General features: G+C 41.1%; 2 protein-coding genes across 6 annotated transcripts in view; one reads left to right on the top strand and one right to left on the bottom strand.

Annotated features, from left to right (window-relative positions):
• Window positions 1-5,518: 5,518 nt before the first annotated feature.
• The window catches only part of CDC20B (cell division cycle 20B), a 46,499-nt gene continuing 33,550 nt past the window's right edge, over window positions 5,519-18,467 (top strand). For all 3 annotated transcript variants that reach the window (XM_072749932.1, XM_072749931.1, XM_072749930.1), the window contains exons 1-2: window positions 5,519-5,637; window positions 5,912-5,974. In XM_072749932.1, the coding sequence (XP_072606033.1) occupies window positions 5,575-5,637; window positions 5,912-5,974 (126 nt within the window). In that variant the 5' untranslated portion in view covers window positions 5,519-5,574. The remainder of the gene's footprint in view (window positions 5,638-5,911; window positions 5,975-18,467) is intronic.
• GPX8 (glutathione peroxidase 8 (putative)) lies at window positions 5,903-16,872 on the bottom strand. 3 transcript variants are annotated; one of them, XM_072749934.1, is made up of 4 exons: window positions 16,551-16,769; window positions 15,740-16,001; window positions 12,469-12,640; window positions 5,903-6,034 (listed from the first exon to the last, which is right to left on the bottom strand). In XM_072749934.1, exons 1-3 carry the CDS (start codon window positions 16,752-16,754, stop codon window positions 12,477-12,479), a joined length of 630 nt encoding a protein of 209 aa, XP_072606035.1. In that variant the 5' UTR covers window positions 16,755-16,769; the 3' UTR covers window positions 5,903-6,034; window positions 12,469-12,476. The 3 variants fall into 3 exon arrangements, with proteins under 3 accessions (XP_072606035.1, XP_072606034.1, XP_025874497.1); XM_072749933.1 differs by lacking the exon at window positions 5,903-6,034 and adding an exon at window positions 12,013-12,347 and having other exon boundaries at window positions 16,551-16,872; XM_026018712.2 differs by lacking the exon at window positions 5,903-6,034 and having other exon boundaries at window positions 12,013-12,640; window positions 16,551-16,870.

The following is an 18,467-nucleotide window of genomic DNA, read 5'->3' as shown; positions in this document are numbered from 1 at the left end:
AAAGTACTGAGCCATTCTCTAAAGGACAAAGAGATGAAAAAGACATGATCCTTGTATTCTTGGAGCCTCCAATATACTTAACACAAATATAAAACCTGGAATTAAGCTGATTAAAGACACAAAATGCAGGATCCCTGGGTGGCTCAGCGGTTTGGCACCTGCCTTTGGCCCAGGGCGTGATCCTGGGGTCCTGGGATCGAGTCCCGCATCAGGCTCCCGGCATGGAGCCTGCTTCTCCCTCTGCCTGTGTCTCTGCCTCTCTCTCTCTATCATAAATAAATAAATCTTTTTAAAAAATTGCTCCTAACTTCCTTCTTAAAAAAAAAAAAAAGACACAAAATGCTATGGGAACATAGGGAAGAGAAAAAATTACAATTAGGGGGATGTGAGAAGGGTTTTGGAACAGGGAATTGAATCTCAAGTATAAGGTTGCTGGAAGACAGGGGAAAAAATCCTCAAAAGGGAGATAGCTTGGGAAGGGGGGGGATGCCTTGGCTGGCTCAGTTGGTAGAGCATGAGCCCCACTTTGAGATTCCTTAAAAACAAACAAACAACAGAAAGTGAGGAAGCCTGAAGGCAGGAGAGTGAAGGCCTGCCTACTTTGTGGGGAACAGATGATACTGGTGGTATTGTGGCAGATGATGCAAGAAAGGTTGAAATTAAATTGTAAAGGTTGAAATTAACTCACTTGTATGTGAGTTAGAAGGTTTGAAACTTAATTCTGTGTGTAAGGAAGATCCTTGCAGGGATATGGGGCAGGGGAGAAATACAACCAGCTCAAGATAATGCATATTGCCTTTAATAGCTTTATCACTGTATCTTCACTGCTTTACATGAATGGTGCATGGAACTTGCTCTGTGCAAATAAATATGTTAAATGAATGGACTTGAAGAGATTAGATATTGGATTATCAATTAGGTTACTGTAATAGTTCAAGAAGAGGGTAGATGTAATCAACACTGCAGAGGGGAAAATGTCCTTAATATCTGGGTTTGGGCTTATGGGAAGAGAAAGTGTTAAAGAAGGCTGATTTTGACTCCATTCCACCAGAAGATGGGGATATTGGGAAGCAGGTACCTGCCGAAGGAAAAGGTGGTTTGGGAAGAATGGGAATAAGGAACGATTCTCAATTTTGTTTTGGATTATGTGGTTTAAAGTGCTGGTAGGCTATCTAGTAAAAGGATTTCCCCGTCTACAGCATTCACAAGCCCTCCTTTGAGGGGGCACCATGTTCACATGCCTGACTTCATCCATGGTTTATACAGATTTGTACTGATTTGATATTTTCCGTACATTCCTTAAGATCGTGGGGAAGTATCTTGGTTAGTACTCTATGCCAGAGCTACCCTATGCAGAAAGAGAAGGGGAAAATAAGTAGTTGGAGGTGATCTTCTGATGTCATACTTCAAGCTGGGCAAATTTTACCCTTCATCTTCCTCAATTGGGATACAGTTGGAGCAATAGATCTTAAAGGACAGACCTTGCATTTATAATGTAAAAATATGCCATGTATATAAGCGACTTATAACTGAAGAAATAACGAGTCGATATAACTTAACCAGAGGCGAGGTGGTATTTGATAGACTACTCTTCCGACGGAGGCTTTTACTTGGCTAGAACCTTTACAGGTTGACTTTCTGAGTCCTGCTGATAGTCTGAATTACAAGGGACTCCCTCCCTCCCTCCCTCCCTCCCTCCCTCCCTCCCTCCCTCCCTCCCTTCCTTCCTTCCTTCCTTCCTTCCTTTCCTTCCTTCCTTCCTTCCTTCCTTCCTTCCTTCCTTCCTTCCTTCCTTCCTTCCTTCCTTCCCAGGCGCTATTCTGAGCTATAGATGATGGATTCTGGGGCGGGGGCAGACAGGCTCAGCTGATCAGTCCAGATCGCGAAGGTCCCCTTGCCTTTCTTTCCCCAGACTTCGCGGCTAACTTCCTGACTCTCCCAGGGGGCAGACACCCCGAACTGTCTCCCCAGCACCCAGTCTTGCCCTCTCCCACGTGGGCCGGGGCTGGACTGATCCCGCCGGGAGCGGTGCTCCTCCCGCCCCCCAGCCCGCGCCCGGCGGGCACGCGCCCCGGGGACGGTTGCAGCGCGGGGCAACGGCCCGGGTCGCCCAGTAGGCGGCGGGGCGGGGCGGGGCGGGGCGGGGCGGGGCGGGAGGGGGAGCGCGAGCCGGGGGAGGGGGGCGCGGACCCACCCACCGACAGTTGGAGTTGGGAATGGGGCCGCCCTCCGGTTTGCACCGGATGCAGTGAAGCAGAAAAAGCCAGTTGCAAAAATGCTTATTAGTACAGTAAGATCACAGTTACAGCGCCGGAGCCCCGGTCCCCACTCTGGGATGTAAATGAACTGGGCAATGGCCTGGCGGAGCTCTGGGGAACGGACTTCTCTGGGAGGACGGATCAAGGGAGCGGACTTTGTTCGTTGTCTCTCTCTGGGATAGTTAACGTTATTATTTAGAGAGAAAATGTGATGATGTAATTGAAAAAAAATCTGCATTTGGGAAGCTGGGATACCCTCTTGCTTCCCGTCGGTAGGGGCCTCGCAGGCCCTCGGAGCCCCGGCAAGATGCGAATCCAGAAAAGCGTTGTCGTGTTCGCCTTTCTCCCTTCTCGCTGCCTCACACCCTCGCCCCCTTCACCTCCTCACTCCAAATCCTTCCAGTTGGCCTTGGGCTTTGCCGAGGAGTCTTCCCCGCCGCCCTGGGCCATATCTCAGATCTGCCTGCAAAATCCCCTCGGCGCAAAGAGGAAACATTTTGAAGAGAGTGACTCAACCAGGCACATAAACATATAAATTAGACATAATTCCTAAACCGTATTTGATAACAATTTAGATCAAATGTTCACAGGATATTTCTTCTAAAAAGTTGTGCCATAATGTTTCTATTCATATAACCACATGATATGAGATTAATATATGTTTTCATTTTAAGTTGTATTTTGACATAATTTGACTTAGAAAAATGTTACCGAGATGGTAGAAATAATTCCACTATATCCTTCACACAGCTTCCCCAGATGTTAACATTTAACACAACTATAGCACGATGATAATAAGTAGGAAATTAGCATTCTTACTACTGTGTTAACTAATCTACAGATAGTATTTAAATTTCTACAATTATCCAACAAATGTATCCCCCCCACCCCACCCCCCACCCCTTCTAGTCCAGGATTCAATCCAGGACTCAATTCAATCCAGGATTCAAATTCAAATGCATTTGTCATATTTAGATAGATAACTTCTGATCTGTGATAGTTTCTCTCTTTTTCTTTTTCATAATGACACTTGAAGAGTAGTACTGGCCAGTTATTTTGTGACTGTCCTTTGGTTTGTTTAGCATTTTTTCATTATTAAATTCTGGTTATGCATTTTTTTGGGCAAAAATGTCACAGAAGTTATGTTGTACCTTTCTCACTGCCAGTCTGTCATCCTAGTGCAGAGGATGTCAATGTGTCATTAATGGTGAAGTTGATTTAATACTTGGTTGAGGTGTTGGCTGCCAGTTCTGTCCAATGAAAAGTTATTTTCCTTTTTTGCACTGAATCATAGGAGGGCAAACACCCTCATTATATGCATACCAGTTTAACTATTCAGATTCTTGACTGCAACAGTTAGTCCCGTGGTGTTTGCCAATGGTGATTTTTTTTCTATTTTCATCATTCCTGTTAAATTTCAGTCTGATTATTTAAATACACAATAACTTTTTAAAGGAAAATACTTGGCTTTTACTTTTCTGCTTTAATCTAGGGGCAAAAAGGCATTTGGAGGCTGTATAATATGTTTTGGAATTAGTGGCTAAAATGGAATTTATGAATGTATTACAGATAATTGAATTCTAAGAGTATTTCACTATTCTTAGTACTTGTAAGGACATGGATTCCAAAATCACAGTTTACATGGGCTTACAAGTTTATTAATTGAATTGGTTTTTATTACTCCTGTGTTTGTGCCCATTTTCATAAATGGTACATGTAAAATGATAATTAAAAGTAGGACAAAAAGTCTTCCATATTATTTCCAATATGCCGCTTATTTTAGCTGGCATTTGCAAAACTGATCTTTGAATTAACAATACATTTGACTCTCAGCCAAAATTTCACTTTATTTAGCCTCAGTGTTTGCTGAAAGGATTTACTAGAAGTTGAAAGCACTGCAAGGAAGATACAACTCTTGTGGGTGAAATGTATAGATCTTTTTCATGGGTTATTCGGCTATCAAGCTTTTGATAGATCTCATTTATTTCAGTTACCCTGTGCAGCATTCTCCCTAACTTTTATCATCGCAGATGGAAAACTGGTTCAAGATTGAGTCTCAGCCTCGATGCCAATTTTCCTTGTGTTCAGTAAGAAGGAAGATGGGGGAGAGTAAGTTTAGTGTTTTTATTTTTTAAATCACTGACCCTTTGAGTATCTGATATCTATGAGTGCTTTCGCAGAGAAAATGCACAAACCCACATGTTGCATTAAAGCAGAAGCAATCCGGTGTCAAATGGGAGGTAGAGAGGAGGCTGCTGAGAGGGAAAAGCTGGTCTCCAGTCTGCCATAGGTTCCCCAGACAGTTTCTCCTCCTGCCATATGGCGCAGCCAGCCTCCCTGGCAGCTCAGGTGGGGCTGCTAAGGCTGCCCAGCCCATCTGGCTCCCTGTCATTTCCCTCTAAACCCCTCCGTTAACCCCCAGTATCATCCTCTCCTTTATTCCTTAGGCCTCAGTCTGCTCAGCTTTCCTGCTGACTCCTCACTAGGCCTGCGGTGCTCCCTGTCACCAGCGTTCACCCAGGCTTTCACCTCGCCCTCCCACCTCTTGGTTGGGAAGGCAGCTCAGCAGCTCAAGGGAGGGACATGGCTACTGCACAGAAGAACTTCTAGGAGAAACGTCAGTGGTCCCCCTTATCATCAGCACAGCAATCTTGCCACGTTTTCCTATTGGAAAAATGGAGCAAGAGCTGATGAACACGTTGGGAGAACACGTCTAAAATCAGTGGCTTACACAGACGGTGAACATTACCCATAGAGAGAAGGCCTCGTTACAACGAAACCTTCTTTCCCCGCCCCCCTTGAAAATGGAAGGAAGGTGAACTTACAGAACCCGCTTCTCCGCCCGCCAACCCCCTCCTGTCCTGCTGCGGTGACAGCCGTCGGCGCCCAGCCCAGCTCAGGCCCGCCACGGCCCGCGGCAAAGCTTGGCGCTTCGGTGCGCGCCGCCGCCCACAAAGAGCCGGCGGCGGGCGGCGGCGGGCGGCGGCGCGCGGGGGAATCCCTCCCGGGCTCTGACGTCACCGCCGCGCTGGCCAATGAGGAGCGGGAGAGGGGGATTCCCGCTCCCGCGGCCGCCTCGCCGGCTTTTTAAACCGGACCCTGGGGAACGCTGTCTGGGGAGGAGTGGCAGGAATCGGGGAAGTGGGGACTCAGGGTGGAAGGTGGTGGTTCTGAGGGGTGGGGGTGGGGGTGGGGGTGCGGGATGAGATTCTAGAGGGTGGACGATTCGCTGCCAGGGGTGGCTTGGATCTGGGGGGGAAACCGGGGACCAGTCGAGGCGAGGCCAAAGTCCCGGCAGGGGGCACGTCCCCCCGAGATGGACTGGAAACTGGAGCGCACGGCCCGGCGGAGGGTCCGCACGGAGGAAGAGATGCTGTGGGTGAGTGAGTGCCGTCCTTTTGTTCCCCAGCCCCAGCGCCCCAAGGCGGCTTCTCGTAGTAACCCGTTTAGGACCGGGACGTCCCCGATCCCTCATCTCGAGAGGTGTAATTGGAGCTGTTTTCTGGAGGCGCCTGCTTGCTAAAGAGAGAGAGTTAGGTGTAGGTGGACAAGCTGAAGATCTCTAGAGACGTTCCACGCTTAACACTGCTGTGGTTTTTTTTTTTTTTTTTTTTAATAGTTTTTCTCTCCTTTTGTTACCTATGCTTTCGAAGGAGAACGTCATGCGGATGCTCGCCAAAGACCTGAAGCAGAAGAGAAGTCCAGGTTCTCCCAAGGTGAGTGTCTACTGCTTGCTCTCGTTCTCTTAATTCTCATCTTGAGCAAAGTAATTCCTCCTAAAGAAGATATTTGTTGAAAGTACAGCCCGGTCTGAGGGTATGAAAATTTAAAAAATATCAATCTCCTAGGATGTCACTAACTGCAGAGTCTAATCATACACCCCCCACCCTCTGATTCTGTAAGAAATTGAAGATCCCTGACAATGGTAATCATTTGTATATCAAAGGTGCTTTCCAGTTTTTGGCTCAACAGAAAAGGATGAAGCATGGATGTGTCAGGTAGGCAGCGCCTTGCTGGCTCACCGCAGCCAGTTGCGCGCAGCTCTGTAGCGTGTTTGCAAGCTCGCCCCCAAAAGAAATGAAAATGGTGCCATCTTGTGGACAGTCGGAGAAGTGGCATAATCGACCATCTGTTGCGTTAGCAATTTAAAGTTGACGCAATGTAGTGCTTTTTCTCCTTGAAAGCCTCAGGCCTTTCTGTAGCTTCTCTTGAAATCAGTGTAAAAAAGTAAATCTAGACGACTTTTGCTTATTTTCCCCACATAAACAGCCCTCATATACTTTACATCTATCATAATCACCATTCACTTTGCTTCTCTCTGCACGAAATTGTTCTTATTCCTTTAAACTTTATTCATAGACTCTAGTTTCAAGCCTATCAACATTCTCACAGATTTTTCTTAATCTTCTTAGATTTTTCAGCATTTCAGTGGTGACGCAATAAATCAAACACATTAGGGCCCTTTCAGAATACAGTGACTGAGGTTATTTATAGTGAGAGGCAATGAATGACAGTTAACTCCTTAGATTCCCTAAATGCTTGAATATTGATCTTTTCCCTCCAAAATAGCAGCAGTTTTGTTTTTTGCCCAGCTTATGTGTTGCCATGACTCCTAAAATATATTTTGTTGCCTAATACAGCTGGTCTTTTGGTCAGTAAATAGAGATACTTGGAAAAGCTACAGTCAAGTACAACTCTGTTAATTCACTTGTACTACAATACCGTATTTTGATATTTACTTTAGAACAGCTAAGTGCAAGTATTCTGAAAGTTTTCCTTTTTAGGTTTTTGAGGAGATTTAAAAGTGTTGTTTTTATTTTTTATAACCATTTTGGAGGGACAGGTTTGGTTTATGTTTTCTTTTGTGTGACTATTAAGAGTACATTTCTGCCACTGTGTTTCATATGGCAAATGTAGCTTCAGTGACTTCATGGGCCATGAAACGTAGCCGTGACCTGAGTCAGGTAGGCAGTGTATTGTTAGCTGGCTGCTTTGGGTCAATCTGGCAGCCACAACTACCCTGCCACTTGCTTCTGGATAAATTCTTCTCATTAACAGGCTGCACTACTTACCTGTGTGTGATGGGTTGGCAGTGTATTGTTAGCTGGTTGAATATATGAATGGCATCAGCTAACATGCAACTGCTGTCTTATTGCATATACAATGAACATCAGTGTATAATTCTGTATTTCGTGTGTGTATGCATGCATGTATGTGTATACTTTTTGCTATGAACCAGGGCACTAGTTACCATAATACTTGTAATTACTATTCAGTTACCCAATAATAATACAACAGACAGCTTCATAAATGGTGAAGAAACCAATACAATTGATTCTTGAAAAATTTCCCAGGTAATATTTTTGGAAGCCCGGGTACACACAGTAGGAAAGTATTTGTGAAATTATGTATTTATTTTTAACATAAAATTTAGAACAAAATGGCAATTTGTAATAGAAAGCCTAAAATGTTTCCCCAAGTTTTCAACTAAGTATTGAGTATTCTCTCTAGATAATGAGTTCCTTAATATGACATTAGAGCAGGTCTCTATAATCATGTGTATGTACCAGCTCAAGGGAGATGAGTCAACCAACTCAAACATTTCCACTTCAAATATCAAGAAAACTGGAAAATTTAGGGTGGGGTGGGGGGGTGGGGTTGAATCCTTTGGAGGATTTGCCTCAGTTTTTCATTTTCTGTGAAGTCAAAGACTCATAAAATACTTGGAGTACAGCTTGAGATTTAGCTTGTGAAGTGGGAAGAATTGGCTGTACAGTATGCTTTTTACTATTTTCTGATTCCTTTGGAGGCTACTTTGGCCCATGCAACAGTGTCAGGTATGTGGTGGGTCCCAGACAAACAGTGACAAACATGTTCTCATGTGGACATTGGCAGCAAATTCATGGAACTGACTTTGGTGGTCTGGTCAATTAGTTATATTCTAAGTGAGATATGAGAAATATATTACAGTCTACTGTACTGGATTATAAATTAATGATATGAGAATTTTTGTTCTTGGGGCACCTGGGTGGCTCAGTGGTTGAGCGTCATCTGCCTTTGGCTCATGTTGTAATCCTGGGGTCCTGGGATCGAATTCCACATCGGGCTCCTCACAGGGAGCCTGCTTCTCCCTCTGTGTCTCTGGCCTCTCTCTCATGAATAAATAAAATCTTTAAAAAAAGGAATTTTTATTCTTATTTAGGTTCAAACAATTAAACCGTGAGAAATAGTTGCCTATAATTTGATTGTGTATGCATTTTGCTACTTTGACGTCTCATTCTCTTTTTGTTCTTGCCCATTATCATTCCATTTTCAGCATTTTTTTTTTTTTGTATTTAAGGATCCCTTCCATGTAAATAATGTTATCTTGTTTTTTCTTAAAAGGTTAAATTTCAACATGTTATTTTTTATGGAAGGTCACTGACCTGTTGATAAAATAAAACCTACTAAGAAGGCTTGGCCTTTGTGTTTTAATTTTTTTAAACTAAAGAACAAGACATAAAACGCCAACATTTATACTCAAGGAGCAATACGTATTTAAAGTTCTTCTTCTGTTCCATATTACTGAGATGATGAGAAAGGAGAGAAAGAATGGAATGCAATAAAGATAAATTAAGGAGATCAGTGGGTAAGGGAGAATGAATATTTAAATTCAAAAGACGAATGTTTCCATAGGAGTAAGAGGGAAGGAAAGGGAGGGATCCACACTTGGGATGCCAAACTACTCTTCATTCATCCCTGCTCCTCCCACCCCAAAAGAATGCTTCGGTATGGCCTTGAAAGTTCAGCAAGAGGAAGGAAGAGAAGAGGGGGGAACAGTGTGGTGTGCTACTTACTAAGCATGACAGCTATTAGACTGTTACTATTCCATGGGGAAGATGAACTCCAGGTGAGGAATAAACGTGGACAAAAGCGTCCCCATATTAGCTACACCCAAGCATATCATTATTCTTTCAAAGAAACATCACTAATGAACATAATACATTATACACGGACCACTCAAGACTTTTTAGCTTGTGCAAGGTAGTCTTCTGAAACAGTTAATGGATTTAAAATATAGAGAGATAACAGTTTTTGTTTTCCTCCTCCTCTTTCTTTTTTTCTGCAGTATTTTCCTACTTGAGATTACCTGTAGACAATCCAGTTAAAACATTAGATTTTACTGTGATTAGATAGCATACTGTTAGCAGCTTTTCATATTTTGTAACTATATGTACTTCCTTCAGCATTTTCATATAACCTAACCAAACAGAATATTTATAATAAAAATAAATACTAATATAGTAAGTTTTTGCTCTAGATTTATCTCTTTGGAAATCCTTATGATAAGCTAATCAAGTCTGATTTTTAAGAATTTTCGTGTTTTGGGGCCAACTTACAGTGGTTTGTGAGAACTGATTGCTAAATTTTCAGAAATTTGGCATGTTGGTTATTAAACCATTGGTAGACAGAAGTTGGCCAAGTGGGAGCACTTACACCATGGAAATTGGCAAATGCTGCAAATTGGGACCCCTCTTCCAGAGAAGTAATGGTTATTTATCAGCCACCACTGTGTACATGCTACATGTACTATAATTACTAGGAATTCTATATAGGTACGTGTATACATACTATGGATACACTATAATTATCAGGCATTTTCAAAAATGAAGTATGACTTTCAGGGTATATTTCAGGCAAATTCATATTTATTCCAATCTCCAACACTATGGCTATATGTGCCATGAGATGAAAATTAGGAGTTAGAATAAAGTACTCCTTTCCACCTCCAAATAAACCAAACATCAAGCCAATGCATTTGATTTTCTTCCTTTGTCAAAAGGGCAACTGAATACCTTTTTATGTGATGCAGCTATTTTCTGTAATACTCCTCAATTTAAATAGCAGGCTATTTTCCAGGCTTTTTGATGCTGAGACAGGGAAGATATGCTCAATTCAAGAAAGCTACATTTTTTTTCTCTGTACCTGTGTACCTGGCAAAATTCATATAAGACATTGGAGTTACGGGTAGCAAGACTTCAGCAAATGTCTCCATATCCTGTTTTAGCACACAGAGCCTGATTGTTACAGAATCCTGGAGGTACACCTACTTAGCACACTTTCAAATCCCCACATGCTTGCCCTGCATATCCAAAGGCTGAGGGGAGAGAATCAAGCCTTGACTATAGGGGAGACTGTAGGTTGAATAAAGCAACCAGGATGGGAGATATATAACTGAAAACCCACTTTATAGGCCTTGGAGAGAACTAGTGACTTTGGGCAGGATGGACCTCTCAACTGCACTCACCAGGACAATCCTAGCGTTCCCCAGTGCAGCTCCATTGCTAAACTGACAGTGGGGTGTCTACATAGCCCATGTAGGGCTGGCATTATACACTTCTGCTCATATCCCTAATGTGAACATATGAAAACACCACAGCAATCCTGTGGCACTTGTTGGAAGTGGGGGTATATGGCGAGGGTGTTCTGAGAACATTTTGTTTAGAGGCTCAGAATTCAAACTGCTTCTATTCTCTTGGGGCAAAATTGTGAAGGACAGATAGGCTTGTGAGTGGCTTCTATTTCCTCAAAAACAATTCAGATTAGTACTGATCCCATTCCTGATCGCTTAAGACGCCTTGTTAGGCATGGTCATTGACCCGTAGAGCTAGAAGGGGCTCTTTGTTCAGTCTGACCTCATTCAATTTATAGATGAGGAAATCTAAAAATAGTCAAGTGACTTGCCCAAAGTCATATCAGAGGTACAGGCAGGTTTGCTAACACACTAACCTGGCATTCTCGAAATTGTGCTTGTAAATCTTCTTGGCCTCTAATAGAAACTGTACCCTGCTCCCTACCCCCCTCTCCATATCTTGCAAGTACATTCAGAGCTCGGTAGTTGGACATATACTTTGAAGAAGAAGGTGTTCCAGGAAATATTTTTGGTTTCTCCAAGAACTTTAAACACTCGCACAGAACCATATACTAAGGTGGCATTACTGATTTCACCATAAAAAGCTAACTTCACTTTCATTAATCTGGTCAGAATTTGGGAGCTAACTCATGGCTATTGAGACTGTACTTTCTTTCTTAGCCAAATTTTATAGGCTATACTGCCTTTTTTATTCTTTTTTTTCTTTTGCCACAGTCTTCCTATTCACTTCATAAAATGAGTATCTATTTCATGGGGCAATAATTAGCCTTCACCAACTTGGCAGGTTGCTTTGTTAGCCAATAGTTATTAGACTGACAAAACCTAAAGGTTATGACTTTGGGTGAAAAAGTATGTTGTGACTCCATCAAAGGGTTCAGTGATCGCTGATGTTTAGGACTAGTGTGATTGCAAGCCTCGCTTGTTTATATTCGGAAATTGATGACTCAGAGTTGATTCTTACTATTTCAGTCATCAGAAAGGTGCATCATTGAATTCTTTCTAAATGGCTGATCCAGTCTGAATACATAAGCAACCAAAATTAATACATAAAAACTTGAATAAAATCATCAAACACTCATAGCCTTTTCCTTATACCTAAGATTTTCACTCAGAAATAAAGACTGTGATTCAACTATTAATATTCTACTTATAAAATTTGAGTTGCTTCTGGAAAATAATAGTGAAGTATTAAAAGTGATGGAGGCTTTTTCAAATATTAGGAAAGTGTCATTTATCAATTTGGGCAGATAAAACATACTATGAACCTGTACTTAAGGAACAATAACAACAACAAAAGAAACAAAATCCTGTACATGAAATAGAAATATATAGGAATTTGAATTTCTATTTTACATTTTTCAATGTTTATTTTGTATTTTATTACATAAAAATAGCCATTTACAGTTAGTTACTCCTGAAATTTCAGTCACATACAGTGGCTTGGATTCGAACAGTGGTCTAGTGTGTTGGCATTTCCATCAAGTATAATCCTAGAAAATGTCAAGGTGGACAACAGGAAATTGAAGCACATTGGCGACTCTATATTCTGAGTTATTTAGTATGTTCAAATGAAATATTTCATATATTTCATTTTGATTCTTTAGCTACTCTTTATTTTTGCTTTAGGTAACACCTCCGTCCTGGGGACATTCATTACCACTCATTGGCACGGTATCCTAAAAGCAAACAAAACACCCCATCCTTCAGTGCCACATTTAATTGTCAGAATCTTTGAGATGAGACCATAGCCCCCTACAAACATGTCTATATTCCAATTATTGCATTTGAATGACTCACTGTCATGTTCAAAGGTCGTCTTTCTTTCTTAGGATCATTTGTCTAACCAGAGCTGCTATCTCAGGCCTGATGACTTCAATGGGTTCCTCTGGCCTCCAAGACTTCACAACTTGTCCCTCAGGGTTGACCAGATACTTCCAAAAATTCCACCTTGGTTCCTTCTTTGAAGAATCTAAAATACCAGAATATATTTTCATGAGCATAATTTTACTCTTTGTTAAGATTGTCATTTCTGTTAGTATCTGTGTAAGTGACAACTTTAGAATCATGTTCTAGGAATGTCAAAAACAAAAGGCAAAATTCCCAAACAAAGCAAAACTCAAGCTTTGAGTAACCATACTTCTGTATATTTGGTGACTTCACTGATGATTCTACTGATCTGGAATCATGAAACAAAGTGGTTTATTTTGGATTTGTCAGTCTAAACAACAAAAATATTTACCTTGTCACCCAAAACTTTCAGTTTCCTAACATTTTAATTTTTTAATTTTTTTAATTTTTTATTTTTTTTCCTAACATTTTTAAAGATAAAATGATGTTTGAATGGTCTTTGGTAATGTCATGTATGGAACTCTTTTCATATTAAATGCTATTTATGGGTTTTAATATTGTTACATTTTATGTAGACAAAATTGGAGAGGAATTCTATATCATATTTCTTAAGTGTTTATTTTATTTCATTTTAAAAAAAGATTTTACTTATTTACTCATGAGAGAGAGAGAGAGAGAGACAGAGAGAGGCAGAGACACAGGCAGAGGGAGAAGTAGGCTCCATGCAGGGAGCCCAATGTGGGACTCAATCCTGGGTCTCCAGGATCAGGCCCTGAGCCTAAGGCAGGTGCTAAACCGCTGAGCCACCTGGGCTGCCGTAAGTGTTTATTTTAATAACGGTTAGCATACAGGGTTAAATCATATTATTCTGAGAAATGATGCTGTCCTTTTGATATACTTTAGTTTATGTAAGCAATGTAGATGTTTTTTCCACTTATTAATTATCCAGAATTGATGTGCATTATTGACTAACATGCGAAAAAATATAAATAACTATAGTTAAAATGTATCATGCGTCTACTATGTACCTAGTAAAAAAAAGTACCTAGGTACTATGTACCTAGAGCTCATTGCTCTAAATGGATCCTTTCATTTAATCTTTCCAGCAACCCCTGTGAGGTGGGGATTATCATTTACCCCATTTTGCAGATGAGAAAAATGGAGTCCTAAACTCAAGGCCTCATGGCCAGTGAGTCGTAGAACCAGCACTGATACACGGGCCTTCCTACTCCTATGGAAAAGTAAGCGGATTTTAGTAGGATGATGACAAATTCGTTTTTGTATAGGAAGGGATTCAGGTGTATATGGGATATCCAATCAGAGGAGGCGCTGAATGTGTGGCTTTGGAACTTAGGAGAGAGGGCTCAGTCAGGGAAAAGGGTAGAGAAGGGCCCCAGTGGATTGTGGCAGAGTCTTGAGGATCAGCAGCTTTGAGGATTGATGGAAAGGAGGAACCTGAAAAGAAGAGAAGAGGCCAGAGTGGCAGTCACTGGTACCTGTGAGGTTCGTGAGACTTTTGCTCCTGGAGCACAAAGCCAGACACAATGATCTGAGAAGGGCATTGAGACAGGGAAGCAAGATAACAAGTGTTGAACTATTCTTTCAGAAATGGTGATTAAGGAGGTAGAAGGAACACACTGCCTGGAGTTTAAGGTGGGGAGGCATACTTTGCTTTGTGCTGGTTTCGAAAAAGAACCGATGACGGAGCATAGGCTTAAAATAAGAAATAAAAGTAGCCTGATTACTTATATATGTTTTACTCTGTGTACTGTGCCAAGCATTTGAATTTATTTCATTATTAGAGAAAAATATTTCTGATCAGTGCAAACTTCAGTGACTCAGCATGAGCATCATATTACTACATTAGAGCCTTCTTAAAGTCGTTTTGAAAAACTGCCATTTTCTGTAATGGAAAATATGTCTCTAAAGATAATCCACGTCAAGGTGGAGCTCTCTCTAGTTGGCCCAACATCTCGGTAGGAATTAGGAAAAGACACCCCATCTAGCCATGCCTTGCTATGTGCCTCCTCATCCGGGTGCCCTCTTTACTGGGACCTGCACATACATGCAGAGTGGTCCTGTCTGTGACCACATGATCAGTTACTGTCCATTCTGGCTAGTTTTAGAAGATCTAATTTTTATTTGGCTATGATTACAGAGTCTTTGTCTCTAGAAATTAAATATAATGTTTTTTAAAAGATTCTGATTTCACACTTAAATTTTATAGAACATCATGAGCTGATTTACTGGACTTGATTGCTGGTTGAGGTCACAGTTTTATCAAAACTCAAATTATCTATCATGAAAATAGGACCGAGGATAGCATCTGCATAAATCAGATGAGAGGACATTACCTGAATGCTCTTTAGAATAGTGTTTGGCACAGTATAAGCAGCATATAAATACTTTATTTTTACTATGAATACACTTAATCCTCCAAACAATCTTAGGAAGAAGGCACTATTGATAGTTTCATTTGACAAATGAGGAAGAAAGCATAGAGGAGTTAAGTGATGTACCTGAAGCCACACAGCAAAAGCAACAGAGCAGGGTTTTGAAGCCAGGTAGACTGCGGCTAAAACCTATGCCCTCAGTTGCTATACCTGACATCCTTTATGCTAACCAACCCTGGAAAATCTTTTAACAGATTTCTGTAACTAGCCTAATTTTAGAAACAGCCTAATACCCCCCCTCCTCCAAAAAAATTCCTTATATTCTGTTTTGACTTTTAGCAAAAACCTGGTGAACTGAGATATTACTTATCCTTGAAGATAGTATCTCAGACAAGTAAGGCAACATAAAATTAACCGCAACATAAAATTAACCCCAAAGATGTGTCTAACCAATAATGCCCAGCAATATTCATGAGACATAGGTAGCATTAATAAGGAGGAGGGACATTTCCCTGAGTGCTATTTTGTAAAGATATTTTGTGAAGATGGCTATGACCACACTTCAAGCAAATTCTTCAGGAAAATGATCATAAGGAATAAAATACATTGGAGTAGACTTATTTTGCCATTCATAAAGCTAAAACATTATTTCAGGGGAGCACAACTTTCTAGAGAATTACAAAGGATGAGATTCTGGCTCTGATAGTTTTATCAAAATTTCCCACTAAAACATCTCAAATGAAATAGAAAAATATGGTCCTGGGTTATTTGCTTTAAAAATGAAGAGCAATGAAAAAACAAATCGACGAGGCAAGGGGGATATTTACCAACAAGAAATCTAAATGCAGGGTCCGCTTCAGATCCTAGGATCTTAATCTTGTGGAAGATGGGGAATGTCGCTCCGTAGTTATTTCTTGCAAAAGACACCACTTCCTTGCTTGGGCGGGGCTCCGATTCCCCGAACTGATTGCATGGGAAGGCCAGGACGCTGAAGTGGAATGGTCCAAACTCCTTGTGCAGTTCCTGCAGTGCTAAGTAATTTCTGTCTGTGAGTTGGCAGTCACTGGCCACGTTTACAACTAGTGTAACCTCCCGGAAAAAGAAAAAAAATCCAACCGGAAAGTGAAGCAAATAAAAGATTAAAAAAAAAATTCTGCAAGTGGTTAAGATCCTAAATCATTTTGAAGCAGATGGTTATTTTGCATTTTTAGACCTATTCAATTTTGTTGAAAATCAGAACCTGGATGCATGAGTTAAGACTCTGAAAGATCACTACCATCAAATAAACATCAGGCACAACAGTTTACTTTTAAATAAAAGCTAGTAAGAACATCGATAAGAGAGCTTTTTAATGGTGCTAGATTATGGAATTAGTATTTTTTAATGTCTCCATATTCACATTACTAAATATAAGAGTTTCTAAACAACTTAAAGTATTAATTCAGCATGGCCCTGAACACAGAGCTTATCAAATAGAAGTAGATACTCTGAGAACTCTGATGGCTACAGTGATACAGTAATAATATTTCTTTGAAGACTAAATTATAACTTACGACCCTTTAACAATGAAAAGTTGATTCCATTAAAATACACAGAGAACATGAACAATAGAGAAGAAAATCAGAAGATGCAACTTACTTTGCCTTTAAACTTTTCCAGAGAAACCGTTTTTCCTTTTGCATCTTTCACTTCAAAGGTATAAAAGCTGTTGATTTTAGGTTTTAGGAATTTTAGTTGTAGAAGAAATAGCATTACTGTGCATAGAACCATAGACAGTAAAACTGCAAATACCTTTGCTTTCGACCCTGAACATCTTAAAGGGTAAGCTGTAAGAGGCTCCATTTTGGATGATTCTAGAGAGAAGTCTCAGCAGGCTGGAATTCAAGGAGGAGCTGAAACATGAAACCGGCTCAGTTTAACGGAAAACCAGGAAGGACAGACTAGCTCCTTTCACTGCTCAGGAATAGAAGGACCCTTCTCAGATGGGGAACGGAGTGAAACTCCTGGATAAAATAAAGAGGGCTAAGGAATTTCAATGTATTTATGATGGCTCATTGCAATCTTTCTAGAATAATCAGGATAGCTCTTTTAAAGAGCTCTGTTAACGAAATATTTCACCAGAAGATGGTGCCCTTGTAGGGTGCGAGCTGTGGATTAAGTGATCCCAGTAACTGGTTAAATGTAGGGCAGTGGGTAAATGCCAGTCCAGAATAGTTCAGAGTGTAGATTGAATGCAGCCTATAAATATGAATGTATTGCCAGAAGGAATTTAATGGTATATGTATGCATTAAACTTGCTACATGAGTTCTAGGAATTTACAGTGGAAAGGGCAGAGAAATACGTGAAGGAAGGGGCTGCTTACTCTGACTTCATCTAATTAAGGCAATGCCAGGAAAATATAGTAAAAATAAAAAGATTAAACACGATGAAGGCTTTAATGAGCCCTCTTCTATCATAAACCAAACTATAGTCCAGTGTTTTTCAAATTTTTGATCATGACCCCCAGTAAGAGAAGCACTTTACAATTTAACTCACTGCACAGACATATATAACTGAGAAGTTTCATTAAACAATACTTCCCCTTTGAATTTTGATATACTTATGGCAGTTTTAAAATGCCCTGGTTCTGACTCCTCACAATGATTTCATAGTTCACCAGTGCGCTGCAACCTGTAGATGGAAAAAATAGTGAATTCTATAATAAATAAGGAATTTAACAATTTTTAAAAAGATTTTATTTATTCATGAGAGACACAGAGAGGCAGAGACATAGGCAGAGGGAGAAGCAGGTTCCATGCAGGAGCCCGATGTGGGACTCGATTCCAGGACCACAGGACCACGCCCTGAGCCAGAGGCAGATGCTCAACTGCTGAGCCACCCAGGTGTCCCAAGAATGTAGCAATTAAATTAGACAATTCTACCAAGAAGGCAAAAACAAACAAGGAAACCCCCCAAACCCACCTGTACTTAGGTGTGTCATCTAGTTGCTTCATTTTTTATTTTTATTTTTCCCAGGGCTGTTGCCTCTTACAGGAGGCCTTACTTTCCTGTTGAAGATTTCAGGGGTAGGAATGGACAGGAAATTGAGAGCTGCATGTTCTGACGTCCACAGTTCCTTCGGTCACCTTAGACTCTTCCCTAAGACAAGTTTCAAATTAAGGTGCTTCGTTCTACTTGGGCCTGACTCTTGATGCGATGGTGTTTACAGAAAATGCTAGGAACAAGTTCATGGAATGACCTGAAGAACCGTGGGAATGCCCTTTCTTATCCCGATTAGGTCTTTGGAGCTTTAGGGGATGTGCTCAGGAGGCTGACAGCTCTGCTTCTGGGCCCTGCTTCTGTGATGTATGCTTATGGGCGTAGTTGAGCCAAACCCTCAGCTTAGACATGTACAACCTGTCAGACACTGGTAAACCATGTTATTCCCACTCTTGGAGCCTGATAAGAATGGATACAATAAGGGCACCTGGGTGGCTTAGTGGTTGAGCGTCTGCCTTTGGCTCAGGGAGTGATCCTGGGGTCCCGGGATCCAGTCCCACATTGGGTTCCCCACA

This window comes from Vulpes vulpes, chromosome 2 (genome assembly GCF_048418805.1).
Source record: "Vulpes vulpes isolate BD-2025 chromosome 2, VulVul3, whole genome shotgun sequence".
In the NCBI taxonomy this organism is placed as follows: Eukaryota; Metazoa; Chordata; class Mammalia; order Carnivora; family Canidae; genus Vulpes; species Vulpes vulpes.
Note: the sequence above shows the minus strand (reverse complement) of the source record. Positions and strands in the feature narration are given on the sequence as shown.